The sequence below is a fragment of the Cheilinus undulatus genome, linkage group 9 (genome assembly GCF_018320785.1).
Source record: "Cheilinus undulatus linkage group 9, ASM1832078v1, whole genome shotgun sequence".
In the NCBI taxonomy this organism is placed as follows: domain Eukaryota; kingdom Metazoa; phylum Chordata; class Actinopteri; order Labriformes; family Labridae; genus Cheilinus; species Cheilinus undulatus.
This window is the reverse complement of record NC_054873.1, coordinates 12,547,688-12,567,267: the sequence shown is the minus strand read 5'-3', so window position 1 is coordinate 12,567,267 and position 19,580 is coordinate 12,547,688. Positions and strand designations below refer to the sequence as shown.

General features: G+C 40.7%; 1 protein-coding gene across 3 annotated transcripts in view; it reads right to left on the bottom strand.

Annotated features, from left to right (window-relative positions):
* Nucleotides 1–2,472: 2,472 nt before the first annotated feature.
* poc1b (POC1 centriolar protein B) overlaps nt 2,473–19,580 on the bottom strand; it is a 79,135-nt gene continuing 62,027 nt past the window's right edge. For all 3 annotated transcript variants that reach the window (XM_041794774.1, XM_041794776.1, XM_041794777.1), the window contains exons 12-13: nt 5,693–5,998; nt 2,473–3,509 (exon numbers count right to left, since the gene is read on the bottom strand). In XM_041794774.1, the coding sequence (XP_041650708.1) occupies nt 3,351–3,509; nt 5,693–5,998 (465 nt within the window). In that variant the 3' untranslated portion in view covers nt 2,473–3,350. The remainder of the gene's footprint in view (nt 3,510–5,692; nt 5,999–19,580) is intronic.

Below are 19,580 nucleotides of genomic sequence, written 5' to 3'. Positions count from 1 at the left end.
GTCAGTTTTCTTTAAAGATAGCGGTTGGAAAAGCAATTTTGAATCAAAGTCTTCTTGGTGGCTCTGAATACTGCAGCGTGTCATGACAGAAGCTCAGAATAAATGAATAGGTAGGCTTTGAGTTGCACTAAAACATGAAGTCTTGTTTGTTGAGTCAAATCTTCCATTGTTCTTACACACAATCTATTTAAAAAAAATCCTGTCTGACTTTGGAACAAGATGTACCTGAAGAGGAAGTTATTGGACATTTGGATGAGATGCCAGATGCTGGAGATTCAGTTTTTCTATCTTGTTCAACCCTGTATAGGTAGAACTGCCAATTTATACAATCTCACCAATCTATGGAAAAAGAAAATGAAAGTATGATAGGGATAATATTTGTGTGGATAAACCAAAACAGAAGTGCAAACAGGAGAATGGATTGAGCTGAAGTTGCTTTGTATTTTTGAAAATCTGTTTTTGCACTTCACTTTCTGATGCAGCTTCTCTTTAATGTTTTACATGCTCAAAATCTTGAATGAAACTGGTCCTCTCTCTGAGCCAGTTTCAACACTTTACATAACTGTAATAGAGAAAAAAAAGAGTCAGTAGGAGTTAAACCAGTAAAGCCAGAGAGGAAGCGAAGGATGTGGTGAGGGGAGCAAACAGCAGCCAGCGGAGAGCTCCCTCTTTGTGTGGCTTTTTTACTGCTTCCTCCCGACCCGGCCGCATCGCTCACCACATGTCCGCCGCTGGAAAAAACATAAACAGCTAAAGTCTCCACGCCGGGCGGGAGCAAGACAAAACATTTCACAGTCAGCGGTGGAGACAAGAGGAACAATGACACGTATCACATGGACAAGCTTTACAAGATAACACCCTGGAGTTACACGGCTGTGTGGACGCCCATGACCGCCAGCAACATGACTACGACGCACAAATTAGGGTTAAAGAAAACTGCAATATGGGAAATGACAGCTCAGTCAAAAACATAACAGTAAGCTTGTACTAAGATTATTGCCCTTAACTTTCAATGTTTATAATAACACTTTAAGTCAGCATAAAAAAGTTAACAACTTCACTTTACATTGAGGCTGCTTTATAAACCCTGACCCCATTGGCCGGATGGGTTAACTGTATCATGGTAATATAATGCACAAAATGTATTTCTAAGGTTAGTATATGCCCAAAACTATAGGGATGACTGGATTGTATCTCCTTACTGACATGCACCCTGTCAGTTAGGACATAACTGTCATGATGCCACTCTTCCATCAAGGCCAGATCAGTAGAGGGCTGCAGTGATGGTTGTCCTTCTGGAACTATTTTCCCATCTCCACACAGGATCTCTGGAGCTCAGTCCATTGGGTTCTTGGCCATCTCTCTTACTAAAGCCCTCCTCCCCCCAGTTGCTCAGTTTGGCTGGGCGGCCAGATCTTAGAAGAGTCCTGGTTGTGCCAAACTTCTTCCAATAGAGGATGATGGAGGCAACTGCACTTTCTGGGCATTTCAGTGCAGCAGAAATTCCTCGTAGCCTTCCTCAGATCTGTGCCTTGCAAAAGTACTGTCTCTGAGCTCTGCAGTCAGTTCCTTCGACCTCATGGCTTGGCTTTTTCTCTGATATGCATTGTAAGCGTGAGGCCTTCTGTAGAGAGAGTGAGCCTTTCCAAATCATGCCCAGGTGGACTCCAACCAAGGTGTAAAAACATCTCAGCACTGCTTAAGAGAAATTGAAGGAACCTGAGCTAAATTTAAAGTGGTTTATCGGTGTCTGAACACTTATGTAAATGTGATATTTTAGTTTTTTATTTTTAATACATTTACAAAAATTTCTAAAATTCTGTTTTCACTTTGTTATGATGGGGTACTGAGTGTAGACTCATGAGAATAGAAACAAGATTTTTTTTTTACCATAGAATCAGGCTGCAACTTAGAATGGAAACAACTGAAGGGGGTCTAAGTTCTTTTTGAATACAGTGTACCTACCTATGTATATATTTGATTTTACACAGGGGAACAAAATGATGTTTTCCCAGACCTCAGTGTAGCAGAAAAACAGCAAAAACAGCAATAAAAGACAACAGTCCACTTTTTCAGTCGGAAGAATTTTGTCAAATCTAAATGCTTAATATCATAAATACTCACATCTGTGTATTTTATATTAAATGCCAGGCCAATAGTCCTCATTCCCAGGAGATCTCTAACAAATTTGTTGGATATGATGGTTAGAAAGTGAAATTGGTTAGCTATAACCCAAAACAGACAACAGAAGCAGCAGTCACTATGGTCTGCTGTGGTTTGGGGTTAGATTTTCTATTAAATGTACATTTTAAAGTTTATTTTCCCTGAAATAGATCAAATATTTCAATTAGAAACATGATTTGAATTTGTAGCCCTTATAAGACCCTTTAAACTAAAAAACTGTAAGGTGGAAATGGATCTTCGCTTGACAGACACAATGACCACATAAGTGCAAAATATTAACTCATTTATTCATAGTAAGCGTTCTACTTCATGTGTATTAAAGGTCATTGTGAAGCACAACTTCATTTCAAATAATAAAAACGAGGTGCAAATATAAGAAGTTATTGCAAACGCAGCTGGAAGCTAATAAAACATCTGCTAATGCACAAATGTACACATGTAAATACACAGCTAAAGAGAGGTCATGCTGCAGACATGCACCGTCTGTTTTCATAGCTGCAGCTGTCCTCACTGGACGTAACACCCACAACACACAGACACAGAAGAGGAATGTCTCAGCCAGACTGAGCGTGGCTGTACAGCTGGAGATATTTAAGAAGTGAAGAGAGACATGGAGAAAAGATGTTTGTATCCTCCCCAGCACACACAGTCATACACACTCGCACACACACTTAAAGCTCTGCTCAAATCCTGATTAACCCACTGACCCTGAGAGAGACCACCGAGGTGGACATAAGAAACCATAGACGCACGCACATATGTACAAAAACCCACACATTTATGCAGTCCTTGGGTTAAAGGGATATTTTGGTATTTTTAAAGTCATGTTGTATAAGAACTTAGTAATAGTAGTGGTGTTGAGTGATTAATCTTGACAGCCCTTGTAAATTTGTGCCAACATTGTTTTTTTGACCCATTTTTACCTTAAACTGGCTAAAGTAAGCAGAGAAACTGTACCTGTCTGCAGCACAGTATAATCTAGCTTCACTGTTGGTGCTTCCAGTACGCTCTCCTTAAAGAGGAAACACACTGAAATCTCTGGAGGCCAACACCACTAGTATTACAATTTACCTTATACAACCAACTTAGAAGAAGTATTTGAAATATCCCTTTAAGAAGCACAAACGCTCATCTGTGCTGCAGTGTGAGCAAGGCCGAGGACGTCCTCATGTGAAATCTTCAGGTGATCCCTCCGTCCCCTCACTCTCCGTCCTCTGCCTCTCCTCTGACGACCGCACGTCTTTGAGGATCTGGCTCTGGTTGATGAGACACTCCTTCAGCTTGTCCTCAGTCAGGGTGAGACGCTCCTCAAGCACGGAAACCGTCTGAGTTCGAGGATGTGGGAAAGGAAGGAAGGGAGGAGGGGGGTTCAGTAATTATAAAGCAGTCACAGAATAATTATTGAAGTGGAAAATCAGAGGAGCAGTGATCAGTCTGAAGACCTTGAAATCAATCCTGTCACTGTTATGAAAGAAATGCATAACGCTGAAGAAGACAGAGGAGGCTTTTAGTTCTTTTTTAAATCAACAGGGTGTTTTTCAGGACAGCAGATGTTCAGCCTTGATCCTGGGAAAATCTTCACTGAAGGGATAACAGCCTTGTCTTTCAAAGAAATAGAAAGTACTTAGATACTTTATAGCTCATTTAATTTCCTTTTAATGAATCACCTGCTTTAAAGACTGGAGGCTAATAATGCTCTAAATATTTCCGATGGTTGGAAACTGTCTCACGGTGCTCATTTTTATACCGAGCACAACAGAGGAAAAACAATTCATCACACTTCATCGCTATGTATTGTGTGAAAGCGCCTTCTTGTCACTTTCGTCTGCAGGCAAACAACAGCGACAGTACCTTTAAGCTGCTGCGTGGGGGGATGCACAATAAACAGCTCAGAGGAACGTCTATATAACCATACAAACAAAAACCTGATGTTTTATGAGAAGAAAGTGACAAGAGGCACTAAGACGGCAGGGGGAATTCTTAATTTTGCTAGAAAGACCTGTAGAGGTTGAAGATGCGCTCTGCACGATCTTCTTCTGCTACTTCTTCATCTTAAGTAATCATCGTAGACATCATTATCATCATCGATTGCTACACGGAACTCACTCCACCTTCCTCATCGTCTATTTTCTGTGGCCCCACTGGACATTACCAGATCAAGCAACCCTGCTCAGTTCTGCCCACCTCTGTTGAAAACTCCTTGTGGTGAAATCAGGACTTTGTTCAATAAAAACTGTACTCCATAAGATGTATTTACTTAAAAGCTAACTGTCATTTTTTGTTTCATGAATAAATTTTACATGATGTAGAAAAGCTGTTAAAAATGGACTTCCTGGTTAATGCTGAGCAATCCTGCCGTGTTTTACAAGTAGCTGAGCAGAGCTGAGGAACTTTTCTCAACCTGTCAACTTCTGTTTTTCTTTTTTCTTTGATTGAAAGCTACTTTTGTGTTCTGAAAGTAGTGAAATATTCAGGCAATAAAAAGTTCTAACAAATCTTGAAACAATAGTGAAACTGCAGCAGGCAGGAATTTAAAAAGCCTCCATCTGAAGCCTGGATGATACATTTCCTCAAGATGGTTCAGTTTCTTTCATTACAGTTTTGCCATGATTTAGCACATTAAACTCTGATGGTGCACGTTTACTCAGCTGATGTCTGTCCAGTCTCACCCGCTGGGGCAGGAAATTCATCTCTTTTAAGAGATCCAGGTTATTTAAGTCAACTCAGTAGAGCGGGTTGTTAGGCTTTTCTTTTGGTACCAGTCTGGCTTTTTAAATGTGGATTTAATAACAAAGAATGGAGGAAAGATAACTGGCACTCACACAGGAGCTAGGTACAGTGGCTCACATTAAAGAGTCGTTTAGTGGCCCAAGCTTGTTTGGAAATGGCACATCATCACTCAGTTGCTTGCCCCACAAGGTTTATTTAGTTCACAGTATATCTCCATTTCAATTGAAAGCATGTTTATGACAAAATAAGTTTATTTTTACAGGTTAAAGGGGCTTAGCTAGCATCTTGGCTCAGTACAAGACTCCTCAAGAATCTTATCTGCCTTCATCTGGCTAGATGACGCTAGATGCGAGGAGACCCATAGGTCTGAGTAATTTTTGGTATGGATTGTCTCCACGCCAGGTAAATCTGTAAAACTGTGGGGAAAACCACTTTTTTGTTGCAAACGGGTCATATTCAATGTAGATAGAAATTTTCTGATGATAATTGCAGAGTAGAGGTCAATTTAAGGCTTTAAAATACTAACTCTCCTCAGTTTCCATTCACTTTAAACTGCTGCCCCTCACTTCCTCAATGGTAACAGACATTTGGGATCACATAATTGCAAAAAACCTGTAATGTGCCTTCCATATTTACAAATTAAGCAGTGAGACAGAATTAGAAAACTGTTTGCCAATGTACAAACAGACTGCTGTAAGGTGATTGGTCAAAGAGTACAATATCAGAACACTTCCCATGAATCCGTAAGCACAGATTAGGACCTTGACTATTTACTGACCTGTGTGAGAATATCCAGCTGTTGAACGATGTGTCTCAGGGTAAGGTCCAGATTCGATGGAGGATCCGAGAGAACCTCTAGTGGGTGTGTCTGCCCTCTCTCCTCTTCATCTTCTTCTCTCCTTCCTCTCTCCCCCTCCCTGATCCCTGTCTGGGTCCCAGCTGTTGCACCTGCCGGTCCAACGCTCTCTTCTTCCATCCATGCTTCTGCTCTGGAAGTGGTCATGTGACATGGCAGCAGACCGTTGGAGTGATGACTGTTGGCGGCAGTGTGCAGGGGCACTGGGTGTGTTCCACCATTGAAAAGCTGGAGATTAAAGCAGATACATAGAAATTGATTTTCAGCTGATTTATTTGCAGACCAGTCTGTGCTTCTACAACTGTGTAGATGTCTTCCTACAAGTTCATTTTAACTCTATTGGCAGAAAATAGAGGAAATTAGGTTAAACTTTAAGCTGTTAGTTGACAACGTTCTAAGCACAGACCCTGGATCAGGGCCTGGTTAAAATGTAAAAGGATCAAAGTGTGAGGGAAAATAAAGCAAGTCTATCTGGGATAACACAGGAATAACGATAAATAAAGCTACACAGGTGCCGCTAACACAGCATCTCTCCTGATTCAATGCTGTTGTCAGGAGTAGGCCTTGAGCCTGTTCTAACTTGGCAGACTGAAGGAGCTGGATGACTCACACTGCTGGATTACTGACTTAACGACTGGCTTTGTGAATGACTGACTAACTTGCCGGCTAAACACGAGTTCACAAGGTTATTTGTAATCCAAGGCCTGGAGAGCTAAAGCCACAAAGAAAATCAGAGAATACCTACTCCTTTTTATCATCCTGTCCTTTCTTGTAAATGTATTTTGAAAAAACAAGAGTTTCCTTTTATAGGCAAAGAAAGACACGTGGCATTGAGACAGAACATGGTGAGCGAATATGATGTTCAGTTTAGCCAGGGACACATTTTCATCACCATTTTTCCAGGAAGAGGCAGATGAGGACAGAGTTACAGTAGCTTGACTGCACAGGTGCAGAATTTTACAGACAATGGCATGAGAAAATCCTTATTCAGTGACAAGTGTTAAAGAACCCCTTTAATATTAAGCTTGTCTTAAAGTCATACCTGACTTTCTATCACAAAAATCCCTCTACAGTTTAGTTTTTTCTTCTGACTTGACCAAGAGACTAATAATTTTCTCATCAACTAGTTTGGTATGAAAGGCAGGACAAAGGCACCTCCAGTCACCAGTCCCTCTTAAGTTCATGGACGACACGACCCTCGTCTGACTCATCTCTGGTTGGCACGACTCTGCCTACAGATGGGAGGTGGACCATCTGGTGACCTGGTGTGGTTGGAACAACCTGGAGCTTAATGCTGGTGATGGTTGTTGATTTACAGGAAGGACGCTGCTGCCCACGCACCATAATCCTCCGTGACTCCCGAGTTTCTGCTGTGGACTCTTTCCACTTCTTGGGGACCATCATCACCCAGGACCTCAAGTGGGAGCTCAGTACGAGCTCCCTCATCGAAAAAGCCCAACAGAAGATGTATTTCCTGAGTCAGATAAAGAAATTCAACCATCAAAAGTTGATGATGGTGCACTTTTACACCACCATTATCAAGTCCATCCTAACATAATCGATCACTGTCTAGTACGCTGCAGCTATTGCGAGGGTACAGGAGCAGGCTGCAGCTTATCATTTGCTCTGCAGAGAGGGTGATTGGCTGCAATCGACCATATCTCCACAACCTGGATGCCGCCAGGATTTTAAGGCATGCAGGTAGAATTACAGCTGACCCCTCTCACTTCAGACACAGACTTTTGAGGCCCTTCCCTCTAGCAGAAGGCTGAGGTCCATCAGGACCAAAATCTCCTGCCAAAAGAACAGTTTCTCCCCCTCTGCTGTTAGTATCATGAACAGTGCTCTGGCCCTCTCCCCAGAGAGTCTCTCTGGACCACAGAGACAGCAGACAAAACAATGCTTGTTTTTTTTTTTTTTTTTTTTCTTTTTTTGTTTTTTCAAGATGATTTTTTGGGGGAGTTTTGTCTTTATTCTGATAGGACATAAGAGGAGAGACAAGAAACATGAGAAGAGAGACATGCATCAATCAGTGCCAAGACTGGGAATCGATCCCGCAGCCAATGCAGGTAAATGCAAAACAGTTTTAGGCCCAAAAGCAGGAAGTTTCTTGTTCTAAATGCCCCAAACTTGCAAACTAATTCATGCTCACTGATTAAATTACACAATGTATGAGTACAAAAACACTGCCAATGTATTAGTCTAGTTTAAGTTAAAATATGGCTAAAGGTACCTTTGGTTGCAGTCCTTAAAACAGCTTGCATCATTTAGAAACACATAAAATCAAAAAGTATCAAAGTACTGAAAAGTTTGACAACCTTATCTTCATTCACTTCACATTTGTAGTGAAACTCTCAACCATAGGCCATGACACTTTGAACAGCTGTACCAGATCAGTGTCTAGACTCCACTCCATAACAGAAACAAGTGAAGAAAAGTTGGGTTTCAGCCCAGAATTATAGCAGGGTCTGGTGTAAAAGGTGGAGGGCAGCAGGTGGTGTATGGAGAAGAGGAGCAGGAGGAGGTGAAATAAATGAGGGATGTGTCAGGAGGATGGAGGAGGAAGGAGGAGGAGGAGGAGGGTGTTACACATTCCTGGCCTAATGCATGGAGCAATCGATTCCGGCCTGCTTCCTGCTCACTGTCCTGACTTCAAAGAGAGCGCGGAGGGAGGCAGGAGAGGAAGGAGGGATGGGGGCAGGAGGAAAGGAAGGAGTACACGAGTGAGTGTGTGTGTAAAGAAAGGAAGGGGGAGCGAGGGTTACGCTTAATTTCTGAGTAGAGGTGAACAAAGCTGTCAGTGTGTGGCTGGCCAGTCTCTCCTGCTATCTCTGCTCATTGCTCTCTTTATTTTCTCCTCTCTTTATCCCTCCATATCGGTCCTCCTCGGAGACATCTGGATAACATCTGCTAAGCTCATTTACGGACTGCAGATGTGGATCTCCGTCCCCCTGCTTCCCCCCCTACGTCAGGAAGTTTGGGTGCAATCAAACATTAACAGGCAGGGTATCCCGGCTCTCCTGAGTGTTCAACATAAACATACAAGCTAATAGAACACATAAAAGAGCACATGCTGGAGAGATCTGTAATGGAAGTCAAAAAATTCATCTTTGTCAGTTGCTATATTCAGGGTTCTGATATTTTCTTATAGCAAACACCTAGAGTAAATCAGGCACTGCCAATGACACAGCTCCAATGAAAGATCCACAGGTGCAAAAAGTTGCAGCAAAATGATATTTACCCTGTTTTGTTTTTTTTTTTCACCTTTATTTGCATTTATTAACAAGTTTTTACACAGAGATGTATTTAAGCCCAATGTGCAACTGATGGAGGAGAGTTTACAGGTAGAAGTGTCGTAGCATGGCACCGAAATTTCATGGCACATATAAGCACAAAAATGCTTTGCTGCATCAGTCTTGTTATAATGAAGGCATAAGCTAAAGACAATTTTATGATCACTTCAGGAACATGGAGAAGGCAGGAGTTCGAAAGGCCGAAGATTCCATGTGAAAACTTTAAAATGATGAATGTAAGCTTCATCATATCCAAGAAGCAGATAAATGTAGAAAAGAGAGATACAGTATAAACCTAGTTTCAAAAAGGCTTAGCGAATATCTTCATTATAAAAAGACTGAACCAGCAAAGCGTTTTTGTATTTCTATGTGCCGCAAGATTTCTCTGCTACGCTACAATGGTGATGAAAGTGATTATTGGTCCAGTGCCATTCCTTGTCAGCTTGTCAGAGGTCTGTTTTAAAGAACACATTGCCAAATACTTATTTTGTTGCAAAAAATCAACAGTGCTACCCCATTTCTGATGTTCATCCATGGCTGTGTTTTTGTTTTCCTTTCTCTTTGAGTCAGCTTGCTTCCTGGTTGTCCTCTGTGCTCACCACACACAACAGGTTTTTTTGTTTGAAGGAGGGATTCAGCCTGACAATCTGCACTCTGTTGTGTAGTGTGTGGTCTGCTTAAGCTGCGGCTTTGAGACATCCATCCTCTTGGAAGGAGAAGCCCCTGACTGCAGCGTGCAGTTCGGGCGCCACTCAACGTTTGGCGTTTGACTCCATCAATCTCAACGTTCCATAAACCAATAGCGTTCAGTCTCGTTACATACAACTTCACTTCATTTTGCAACCGCTTTTTTACCCTGTCTCCCGCTCTACTCCTGACTTGTAATTTCTGCCGTTTATCCCCCTATTTTTAAGTATGGTCCTGTCATCTCTAATATTTGTCAAGCCAAAGCAAATTCTCTACTTGTGTCTTATATCCAAACCTCAAAAACATCCACCCCTCTCCCTGTAGTTGGCTTGATCCAAAGACACTGCATGAGATCCTCTCTGCAGGTTTCACAGACACATAGGTAGCTGTGTGTCACTTGTTGCTGAAGAGTTTATTAGAGCATCAGCTCTTTTTTAAAAACGTGTTAACATGATATGTGATGAGTTATACTGGTTGGTTTAAGAGTTTATTCATCCTGTGGTTTAGCCCTGTTCTCGCTATCTAACATCAGTTCTGATGTGCTTTAACATAGTATCCTCTAATATTCATAAGGAGTGGTCTAAGGAGGTCTAAGGAGGTCTAGAGCTGCGCGAATCTTAAAAGTAAGGAAGCTGACTGTTACTATCACGGCTGACTTTCATAAAAAGCATCTTGTCTACATCATCTACTCCTGACCATATCCAGCTGACTTCCTCCTCCCTCCCCTCATCCACAAACAGCTGAAACCTCATTTCTGTCTCTCTTCCTGTCTCTCCCCTACTCTTCCAAAAAAGAAAAAAAAGAAAAAAATCCTAATCAGTTAAAAAAAACACCTATATTTCTCTCCCACTCATCTGCATAAACTCCAAAGCAGTAGATACCTTTCTAGATACCGCTAATGACGTTGAGCTCCAACTCAGCCAATGGCTTTGAGCTCCGCCCTCCTACTGATGTTGAGCTCCAAATCAGCCGATGGAATGGCGTTGAGCTCCACCCCCCGAACTCAACTCAGCCAATGGAATGGCGACGTTAAGCGGCGTTGAGCTCCGCCCCAATCTGCACACTGCAGTCAGGGCTACCTGCTTGGAAGTGACCCAAAATTTTAAATCAACTCCCATTAGATAGAAATAGTAATCTCAAATCAAATCTGAGTTAAAATAAGCAGGATAAGAGCAAACTAGCTAATAAATGCTTCACTATATGGTAACATTGTGATGTTTTTGATATTGCCATCTTTATGATGCTGCAGGAGCAGTATTACCAGGGCACATAAATATTAAGCTGCATGTATTTACAGAGTTTCTACAAAATTATGCAACAAATGTATGAAATCTGGCAAGATATTTACAAATTTGAACTATATGGAAAAGTAACTGGTATTTTAAACCATACAGTAGTTGGAATAATCTAGTAAATAATGTAGTAAACAATATGTTATTATACAAGCTAACCAGGAGGAAGATTAAAATACTTCTATTGCACATAAACAACAGAAACCTTAATGTTGTAATCTCGGCTTTGCCCTGTGGATCGTCAGGGGTCACGGCTTGCTGTGACTGCGGTCAGTAATGACGGGAATGTGGGGATGGCGTTCTGCCAGCCAGGGGTTTGTGTGTGATGGGAGAGGAGTGGGTGGTGAGGCCTGGATGGCAGAGCACAGCAGAGCAGAAAGTATCCGCTGTGAAAATAAGGGGGCAGTGGGAGTGACGTGACAGTGCCCCACTGACGAAGTGAGGACACAATGTGCATGCTGTCTCTGTACGTGACATTAGGAACGAAGAGCTGTGGTGTTTAATGAAGAAACGGAGGCTCATTCCAAATGTTTAAGGGCAAGTTACGAGTCAGGAGTGGGGAAAACCTGCATCTATATTAGCTTAAAATTAACTAGTTTCATGTACCTTCTTGTACTCCTCTCTCTTAATCTGATAAAACTAAACCCTAAACTCCACCCTGAAGACTTCACAGATGTTGAGGCATGTTGCTGGTTAAGTGTGACACTGTTTAGCTCTGTCCCTGTGTGAAATCAAGTGCATAAGGGCTCTAATGTGGGCGTCATAACAGCAAATTAAGTCACTTTCTATGGGTCTGCACGTCCACATGTTTTAGGGGGGGACAATTAGTGGCGTGATGATGTGACTGACCAGCCTCCCACTACATGCAAAAATAAGAGCTAATATTAGGGTAATAAATGCAGTTTACAAAAAAAAAAAAAAAAAAAAAATTGAAACGAGCTGTTAAGATTAATTGCATTAATTAAGGTCCACAATTGGTGCACTAATATTTCAAAAATACTGATTCATCACATGCTTTATTGTCACTTTGATAATGCCATAGGTTTTCATAGTTTCTAACAACTCACTCAAGACACAGCAGTATTTCATCAGAAAGTTAGATTAAGTGTTGCCATTTTTCAACATATTCTTCTGTGTCATATTTCACCTCTCTGGCTGTACTGGCTGGATTGCTCCACACTGCCCCTAAGCTTGGCTGGGATATTGCAACTTTTAAACCATATATGTAAACCTCAATATGAAATGAATGAGTACAGAAAGAAGGTGGCTATAAACACAAAAAACTGAACAGAAAGTAGGCCCAAAAGATTTTCTATGTAGTACACACAGTAAACAATAATGACCTTTTTCACAAACTTGTTCTCCCATCTTTAGGGGACCAAAAAGTAATAAAAACAAACATACTATGAAAAAATCTTTAAAATATTAACATATTCATAAAAAATGTCTAGCGCTTTTTTATATTGGCTGCTGATGAGCCATTATCCAAAGTAGTTCCTGTCTGCAGTGACACTGGGGGACACGTCAGGCCTTCTACCTCTTTATCTCTCCATTATGAGCTCCCAGGCCCTCTCCTCCAGTTTTTAAGTGTATACACATGAGCAAAGCATGAGATTATGATGGAACAGCCTGCCATTGGTTGTCACACCCCATGGGACATCTGTTTCGGGAACTCAAGATGGTGACTAATGCTAAGCTAGCTGAAAAAGCAATCAAAAATGGATAAAAACATATAAAAAAAAGATGCTCAATATCAGAGTTACTGGTGTGGATTAAATCTTTAAATGCCCCAGAAAGTCACCCAAGTTCCAGGGTTCCAAGAAAATCCTCCTTGGGAGCTATGTAGACATGGATAGCGGCATTAGAATGGCAAAACAGAGGGCTTTCAGAAGAGAAATAAATGTAAGTGGCTATGATTTATGGTTAAAAAGTTACGTCTGTCTCAGAGGTTAACTTCATTTTCACAATAGTAGCAGTGGATTTACACTACTAAAGAGTCTACATTTGCTTCTCTGACCTCAATTTTATGCCACAGCCAGCTTCTTTGACTGACCGTGGACTTAAAACAAGAAAATCATTAGTTTAAACACACTTTTAAAGAGATAATTAAGCTGTTGTAACACGAGTTGCTGCAGCGCTGGGCTGTCTTAAGCTAAGCTTGTACTGAAATCCAAGAAAGAGTGCCCAAGGGACTGTGGAGAGCAAACACTCACTTCATGTTGCTGTTATTACAGTCATCAAACTTCAGGAGGAGAGAACATATCTTTTACAGTATTACTGTGCTTCACATTAATCACACAGACACAAACAGGTGACATTAGGGTAGTTACCTCCTACTTTAGTGTCTGAGGTAAACTGTTAGAGTAGGCGCAAATTCATCTATAAAATAAATTGTGAAGGAAACCAACATGGGCATGGCACTTCTATGCATGTTTTTGACTGAAACACTGATCTAAATATTATTTTTTTCTGTGAAGGCCGATAATCAAATGCAGAGTAAGTGGTGCAAGATGACTTGACCCACGTGACTGCGGCAGGTTTACCTAACACGGCGCTGTCATCAGCTCATTTTTAAAATGTAAACGGTACCTGTGATGTTTACGATCAAAGGATCCTCAAGAGAAAAAGAGATCAAAAACGAGCTTTCCCTCTATTTCTAAATCAAATCACAGATGTCTGATCAAAAACATGATTAGCATCAGCTCCAGAATTAGCTTCCTCTCTATCTTGGCAGGAAAGCTCACACAGTGTGACCCTCACATGAAGAAGCTGTTTGATCTTAATTGAAGGGCCTCTCTGATGTTGTGCCTTCTCTCTCCACCTCCTCTGCTCTACCTGACGTCCAGACTCACCTTCAAAAAACTGCCTGAATGTTATTGCTTAGCTGTGAAAATCTGCCATATGAAACATTTTTTTACATTAACCAGTCTTACTTTGACTGAAGACAACTTATGTAATATGAGTCACATCAAAGTGTGAGATCAGGGTTTTTATAAGTGAGGTTGTGTGAGGTACTTGTCAATACTAATTGCATCATTTAAAGATGCATCAGTAATGATACCTGTGCCCATATCAAGCCTGAGTATTTGTACTTAAAAAACAGTGTAAATACTGTACTCAGACATTTCACATCATGATGTGTTTCTCTTATTATTTAAGTAGGTAGATAAAGATGGAGCCATGTCTGTAGGTGATACACTAAAAATTAATGAAAATAACAAAAGTAGAGTCCACTCTTAAAGATGCATTGATATATTGTCAAGAAGTGGGGTGAGGAATTCACTCACCCCATCCCTCCTGCTTCCCAAAGGAGCAGAGGTTCATTGCTGAAAAGTAAACTCAAGATTTAGATTTTTAAAAAGAACTCTGATTGGGCTACATGAATCTGCATCATTTTTTCCAAATAATCAGGGTACCAAAAATGTGTGCACGATCAGCACTAACTCTGCAAACTTTGCTGACAATCTCAAGAGATTGCTAAGAGTTAGACAGGGGAGAGGAAATCAGACACAGCGCAGTCAGCAGAGGCGAGAATGCTGCAGAAGTCTATCATATCCTATGGTTTTAAGTGTTATAGACAATATTATTCGCTGATTCACTGTCTTAATAAGTTATGAACCTCTTTACTGCTCCACTCAAGGCTTCCCTGATATGAAAAGAGAAGTTTTTAAAACTGAGAAAGTCCTTATTTTATGGACAGTGGTGGTAATGTCAGTGAAGTCTGGACAATCGTGAATTGATCTGGAACAGGCAGGTGTGAATGTGATGCTAATGCCATCAATCTATGTTAATTAATAAATGTTTTCCTGACACCTTAATGAAAAATACAGACAAAAGCATTTGTCCATGTCTGTTAATTATTGAATTCTGGTGTTTCAATCAGACTTTTTGCCACAGGTGTGCAAAATCAAGCACCTAGCCATGCAGTCTCCATTTGCAAACTTTTGTGATACCGAACAGGTCGTTCTGAAGAGCTCAGCGACTTCAAGCATGGTACAGTTATGGATGCCTCCTTCACAATAAGACAGTTCAAGAAATTTCAACCTTGCTGGAAATTCCACAGTCAACTGTTTGTGATATTATTAGAAAGTGGAAGCATTTATGAAGAACAGCAACTGACGTAAAAACCACGTAAAATCACAAAGCAGGGATATCGACGGCTAAAGCGGATGGTGTGTTAAAGTTGCCAAGACTCTGCTGTTTCCATGGCTGAAGAGTTCTTAACTTCCACTGGGATTGGCGGATGCTGAGAGAACGTTGCCTACCTGACTGCACCATGCCAACTGTAAAGTTTGGTGGAGGAGGGATAATGGTATGGGGCTGCTTTTCAGGGTTTGGACTAAGCCCCTTAATTCCAGTGAAGCTCAATCTAAATGCTGCAGACATTTTGGACAATGCTATGCTTCCAACTTTGTTGCAGAAAGCAAGGACATTAAAGACACGGTTTGATGAGTTCAGTGTGGTAGAACTTGACTGGCCTGCACAGAGCCCTGACCTCAACCCCATCGGGGTTCTTTGGGATGAACTTGGACAGAGATTGCAAGCCAGGCCTTCTCATCCAACATCAGTGCCTGACCTCATAAATGCTTTACAGAATGAATGGGCACAACTTCCCACAGAAACGCTCCAAAACCTTATTGAATTCTTCTTTCAAGAAGAGTGGAGGATGTTATAGGTGCGAAGGGGGGTGGGGATAACTCAATATTAAAATACTTTGAATACAATGTTGTTATAGTCCCTGTTGGGGTAATGCCCAGGTGGCCAAATACTTTTGTCCATAAAGTGTAAATACAGTCCTATTGCAGATATACTAAACCATACCTTTAAGACTTTATATAAGCAGCCACATTTTCAGTCATCTCACATCCCATTTGCCGTTCAAAGCTCTGCCTCTGGCTCAAATGTTATTTGATCATAAAAATCTGGATAATAATTTTAGAAATGACGTGGCTGTTTAGCATGCAAGTCCCATAGTTTACCATACCAACAAATTATAATTTAACAAAAATCTAAAAAAATGTAACAATATTTAGATAGCAAGCCTTTAGCTTTCTTGATCCCAGCTGGCTCTGAATGCTCTAAGTTTTAAGTCTTCATATAAGTGGTTTTTAAAATCTGTTGTATTTAATGGAACAGTTAACAATGATTAAATGACCCAAGAATAGTGTTTATATTAGATGTGATCCTGGAACAAAGTTTATCAAAGCCAGAACAGTCTGTTAATAAAAATCTTCACCACTCTTTTTCTCTGCATAATAAACAACAAATATGCAGCCTTCTATCAGGTGGTGTGACCCTTATGCTTCATTCTTAATGCTGTAGGTCGGACTAACAATTTCAGTGTCACTAAATGGCTGAAATCTAAATTGTAGATCATCTGAACCAGCAGGGTGAACGCATCTCATAAGGTGGTCTGTCACGTTGGCCGGAGCATCCTGTCGGCTGGAGGAGACACAGATGGGCTCTCAAGCCTCGTGATGTTTAATATTCAAACTGCCTGCCCATCATGATGCCGAGCGCCGGCTGTGTTTACATGCCGACCATAATGTAGGAATATTACAGACACTACTCAAGGTGAGAGCGTGACTGCACCAACTCTTAAGAGGCACTTCAAAGATAATCTGTGACACTGGGTTAATAGAAAAATCTGATTGGAAATTATGAACACAAATTCTTGGCAAAGAAAGCTGTTCAAAGATTTTTTCGATTCTGTGCAAACCTTTAAGGAGTGTTATGCACCATACCTTGTTCAGTATTTAACCAACATACTCTTCAACTTGACCCGAGGGCCAAATCAGGGCCCCAAAGCTCCCTGTTCGGCCCCCAGAAGATCACTGAATTCAAAGAAGGAGGAAAAGATGTGGTGTTAAGAGTATCTTTTGACTTTAAATGTCTGCAGCTGTTAACAAAAAAACAAGGAAACAATTAATATTGAAATAGTTTTAGAATGACTTAACATTTTATCTGTTTTTACAAAAATTCCCCATTATGAGTAAATATTTTAAAAATAAATTAAGACTGGCAGGAATGTTGCAAAAATGAGCAGATTAAGAGTGGCAAAAATGGGTTGTGGAGTGTCACAAAGGGACAAAAGTTTGCAGGAAAAGAGGTCAAAAGAGGTTAAAAAGTGGCAAAAATAGATGCAAGAGTGACACAAATAGGATAAAGCATGCAGGAAAAGTGGTTTAAATGGGGTTAAAGAATGGGGAAAATGGGTTAAAGAGGCAAAAAGTATAAAAATGGGTTAACAGGGGTGAAAATGTAGCAAACATAGCCTGGTAAAGTAGCATAAAGGGGTCAAAGAGTGGCACACAGGGGCAGTAATTGGCAGTAAGTGGCAAAAGTTGGTTTAAAAGTGGCAAAAATGATAACAAATGGGTTAAGAGGGGCAAACATGTAAAGATGGCCAAATTAAGTCTTGAAAAGGGATTAAAGTGTCAAAAATGAGTTAAAATTGGTGCTAAACCACCACTGAGGAGGGCCCATTCTCTGGGATTTTCAGGGGCAGGCCTGTAATAGAGATAGATCTCACTGGTAAAGCCTAAAAATGTCCTGCATTTTGAAAGGAAGGACAAATGCTAATACAACAGTGTGTTAATCAGACCAAAATTTGTATCTAAATTTTGGATATTTGAAAGTCTGGCCCCCAGAGTCTCTGTCAAGACTAAATCTGGCCCTTTTGCAAATGTACTTGATGACCCCTGACTTAGGGTCTTTCAGAAGAGTGGCGCAATCCAACAGGTCCAGGGGTCGTGGTTGCTTGCTGAGAGGCCCACACCATCAGACTATGGCATCTTTTTAGCTCTATCTGTTAAAAAGTGGCAAATAAACCTAAAACCTTTTCCTCCTTCTGAGGTTTTTATCCGGTATTTCATGGTGACATGGCACCCTGACATTTAGAAATCTGTTCTTTTATGTCCTAAATCAATTCAAGAGATAAAAACATGTCTTGTTGGTGTGAAATCCATGTGTGCAAAATCTGTTATCGGCAGCTCAAGGTTAAAATGAATCAGTTTGATCAAATAAATAGTCAACATATCATGTACCGTGCCTACAAAAAGTATCCACCTCCTTTGATGTTAATCATGGTAAATATAATTTGGCTTTTGACAAAAAAGGACTACAAAACCTCTTTAATGTCAAAGTGAAACTATTGTGAAAACATCATGTAACATCTGCTCATTTCCTGTTTTGGTGATGGTTGGTCTGGTAAACTAAAATTGGTCTTGTGATAATAAGGGGGATGGTTTCCTGGTCACAGGATGCCTTGTAATGCCATTAATAAAGCAGGCTCCATGGAGGGAGGAAAACCTTGTTAAAATTCAAAGGCGCAATTAACTGGCTCTGACCTTCACCCTGGTTTCACTTTTCTATTTTTGACGAGCGACACACAACTGCAAACAAGGCAAATGGCTGCCTCCTGGACATGCAGTGTTTACTGCCATATGTACCAACAGACAGACACATGGAAAGAGTTAATCACTCATCAGTTACATCCACACTGATCTCACAAGTCTGTCCAGAATCCTTAAAAGTCTTTTGATTATAAACAGCAGTCAGGGAACTATTCTTTGTGCTGAGGTATAGGGCAATGAAAATTTTGCCTGGACATTGGACATTAGACACCAGTTTGACCTCTGATCTCTCTACAGAGGCTTGTATGTTTTTACCACTGACCTATAGAACCAGACAGTTTTCAAATTATGAGAATAAAGAAGATTATGGCTGTTGCTACAAGATACATCTCCATCTCCTGGTTTTGTTCCAGATCCTTACCCTGAGAAATACAAGTCCTAAGAGTCAGTGAAACAAAGTGCTGTACAGAGGTGGAACAAAAGGCCTAAATTGACCCCTTCAGGCTACATGGCTGCATGTAATTACAAGAAAATTACAGTCAAGTTGTGGTTTAAATTGCAGAGGCAGCAGTATTTTTAGTTCCAGTATTTCAACCTTTACTTGCCCTGCATGAAACTTGCAGTACCTTCATTCTTATGAATAGAACCATGCACACCACTGGCACTGTATGAATATTACAATAGATTCCTCAGTGAAAAGCATTACATTATGTTATAGACTGCTGTGAAGTGCAAGAAAACGTAAATTTCCTTGTTCACCAGGTCTTTACATGTCAGATTTCAGGGCTTTAAAGGCTATCAAAGCTGTCTTTTGCTGTTTTCACAAATGCAGTCCTGAAGTTGCAAGAACATTTTTTGGCAGATTGCCCCTGATGCTAGTTGGTGACACATGACCATTCCAGTAGAAGAATACAGATTTTGGGGGAGGCAAGACATGATGCTAAAAGAACAATGAAGAAATGGAATACAAAGCAACAGAGACCCCGTATCAATAATGCATTCATAGGGCTTTTTATCCACTTTGGATACTAAGTGGCAGTCCTTAAACTTTGTGTGGACGTACCTCTCTGAAGTACTGAAAACAGTGTGATATCCATATGCATACAGAGGTGGTCTGGGATGCTTTCATCCAGATCAGATTGGTTGTGTTAAAAAAAACACACACTGGCATACAGTAAGAAAA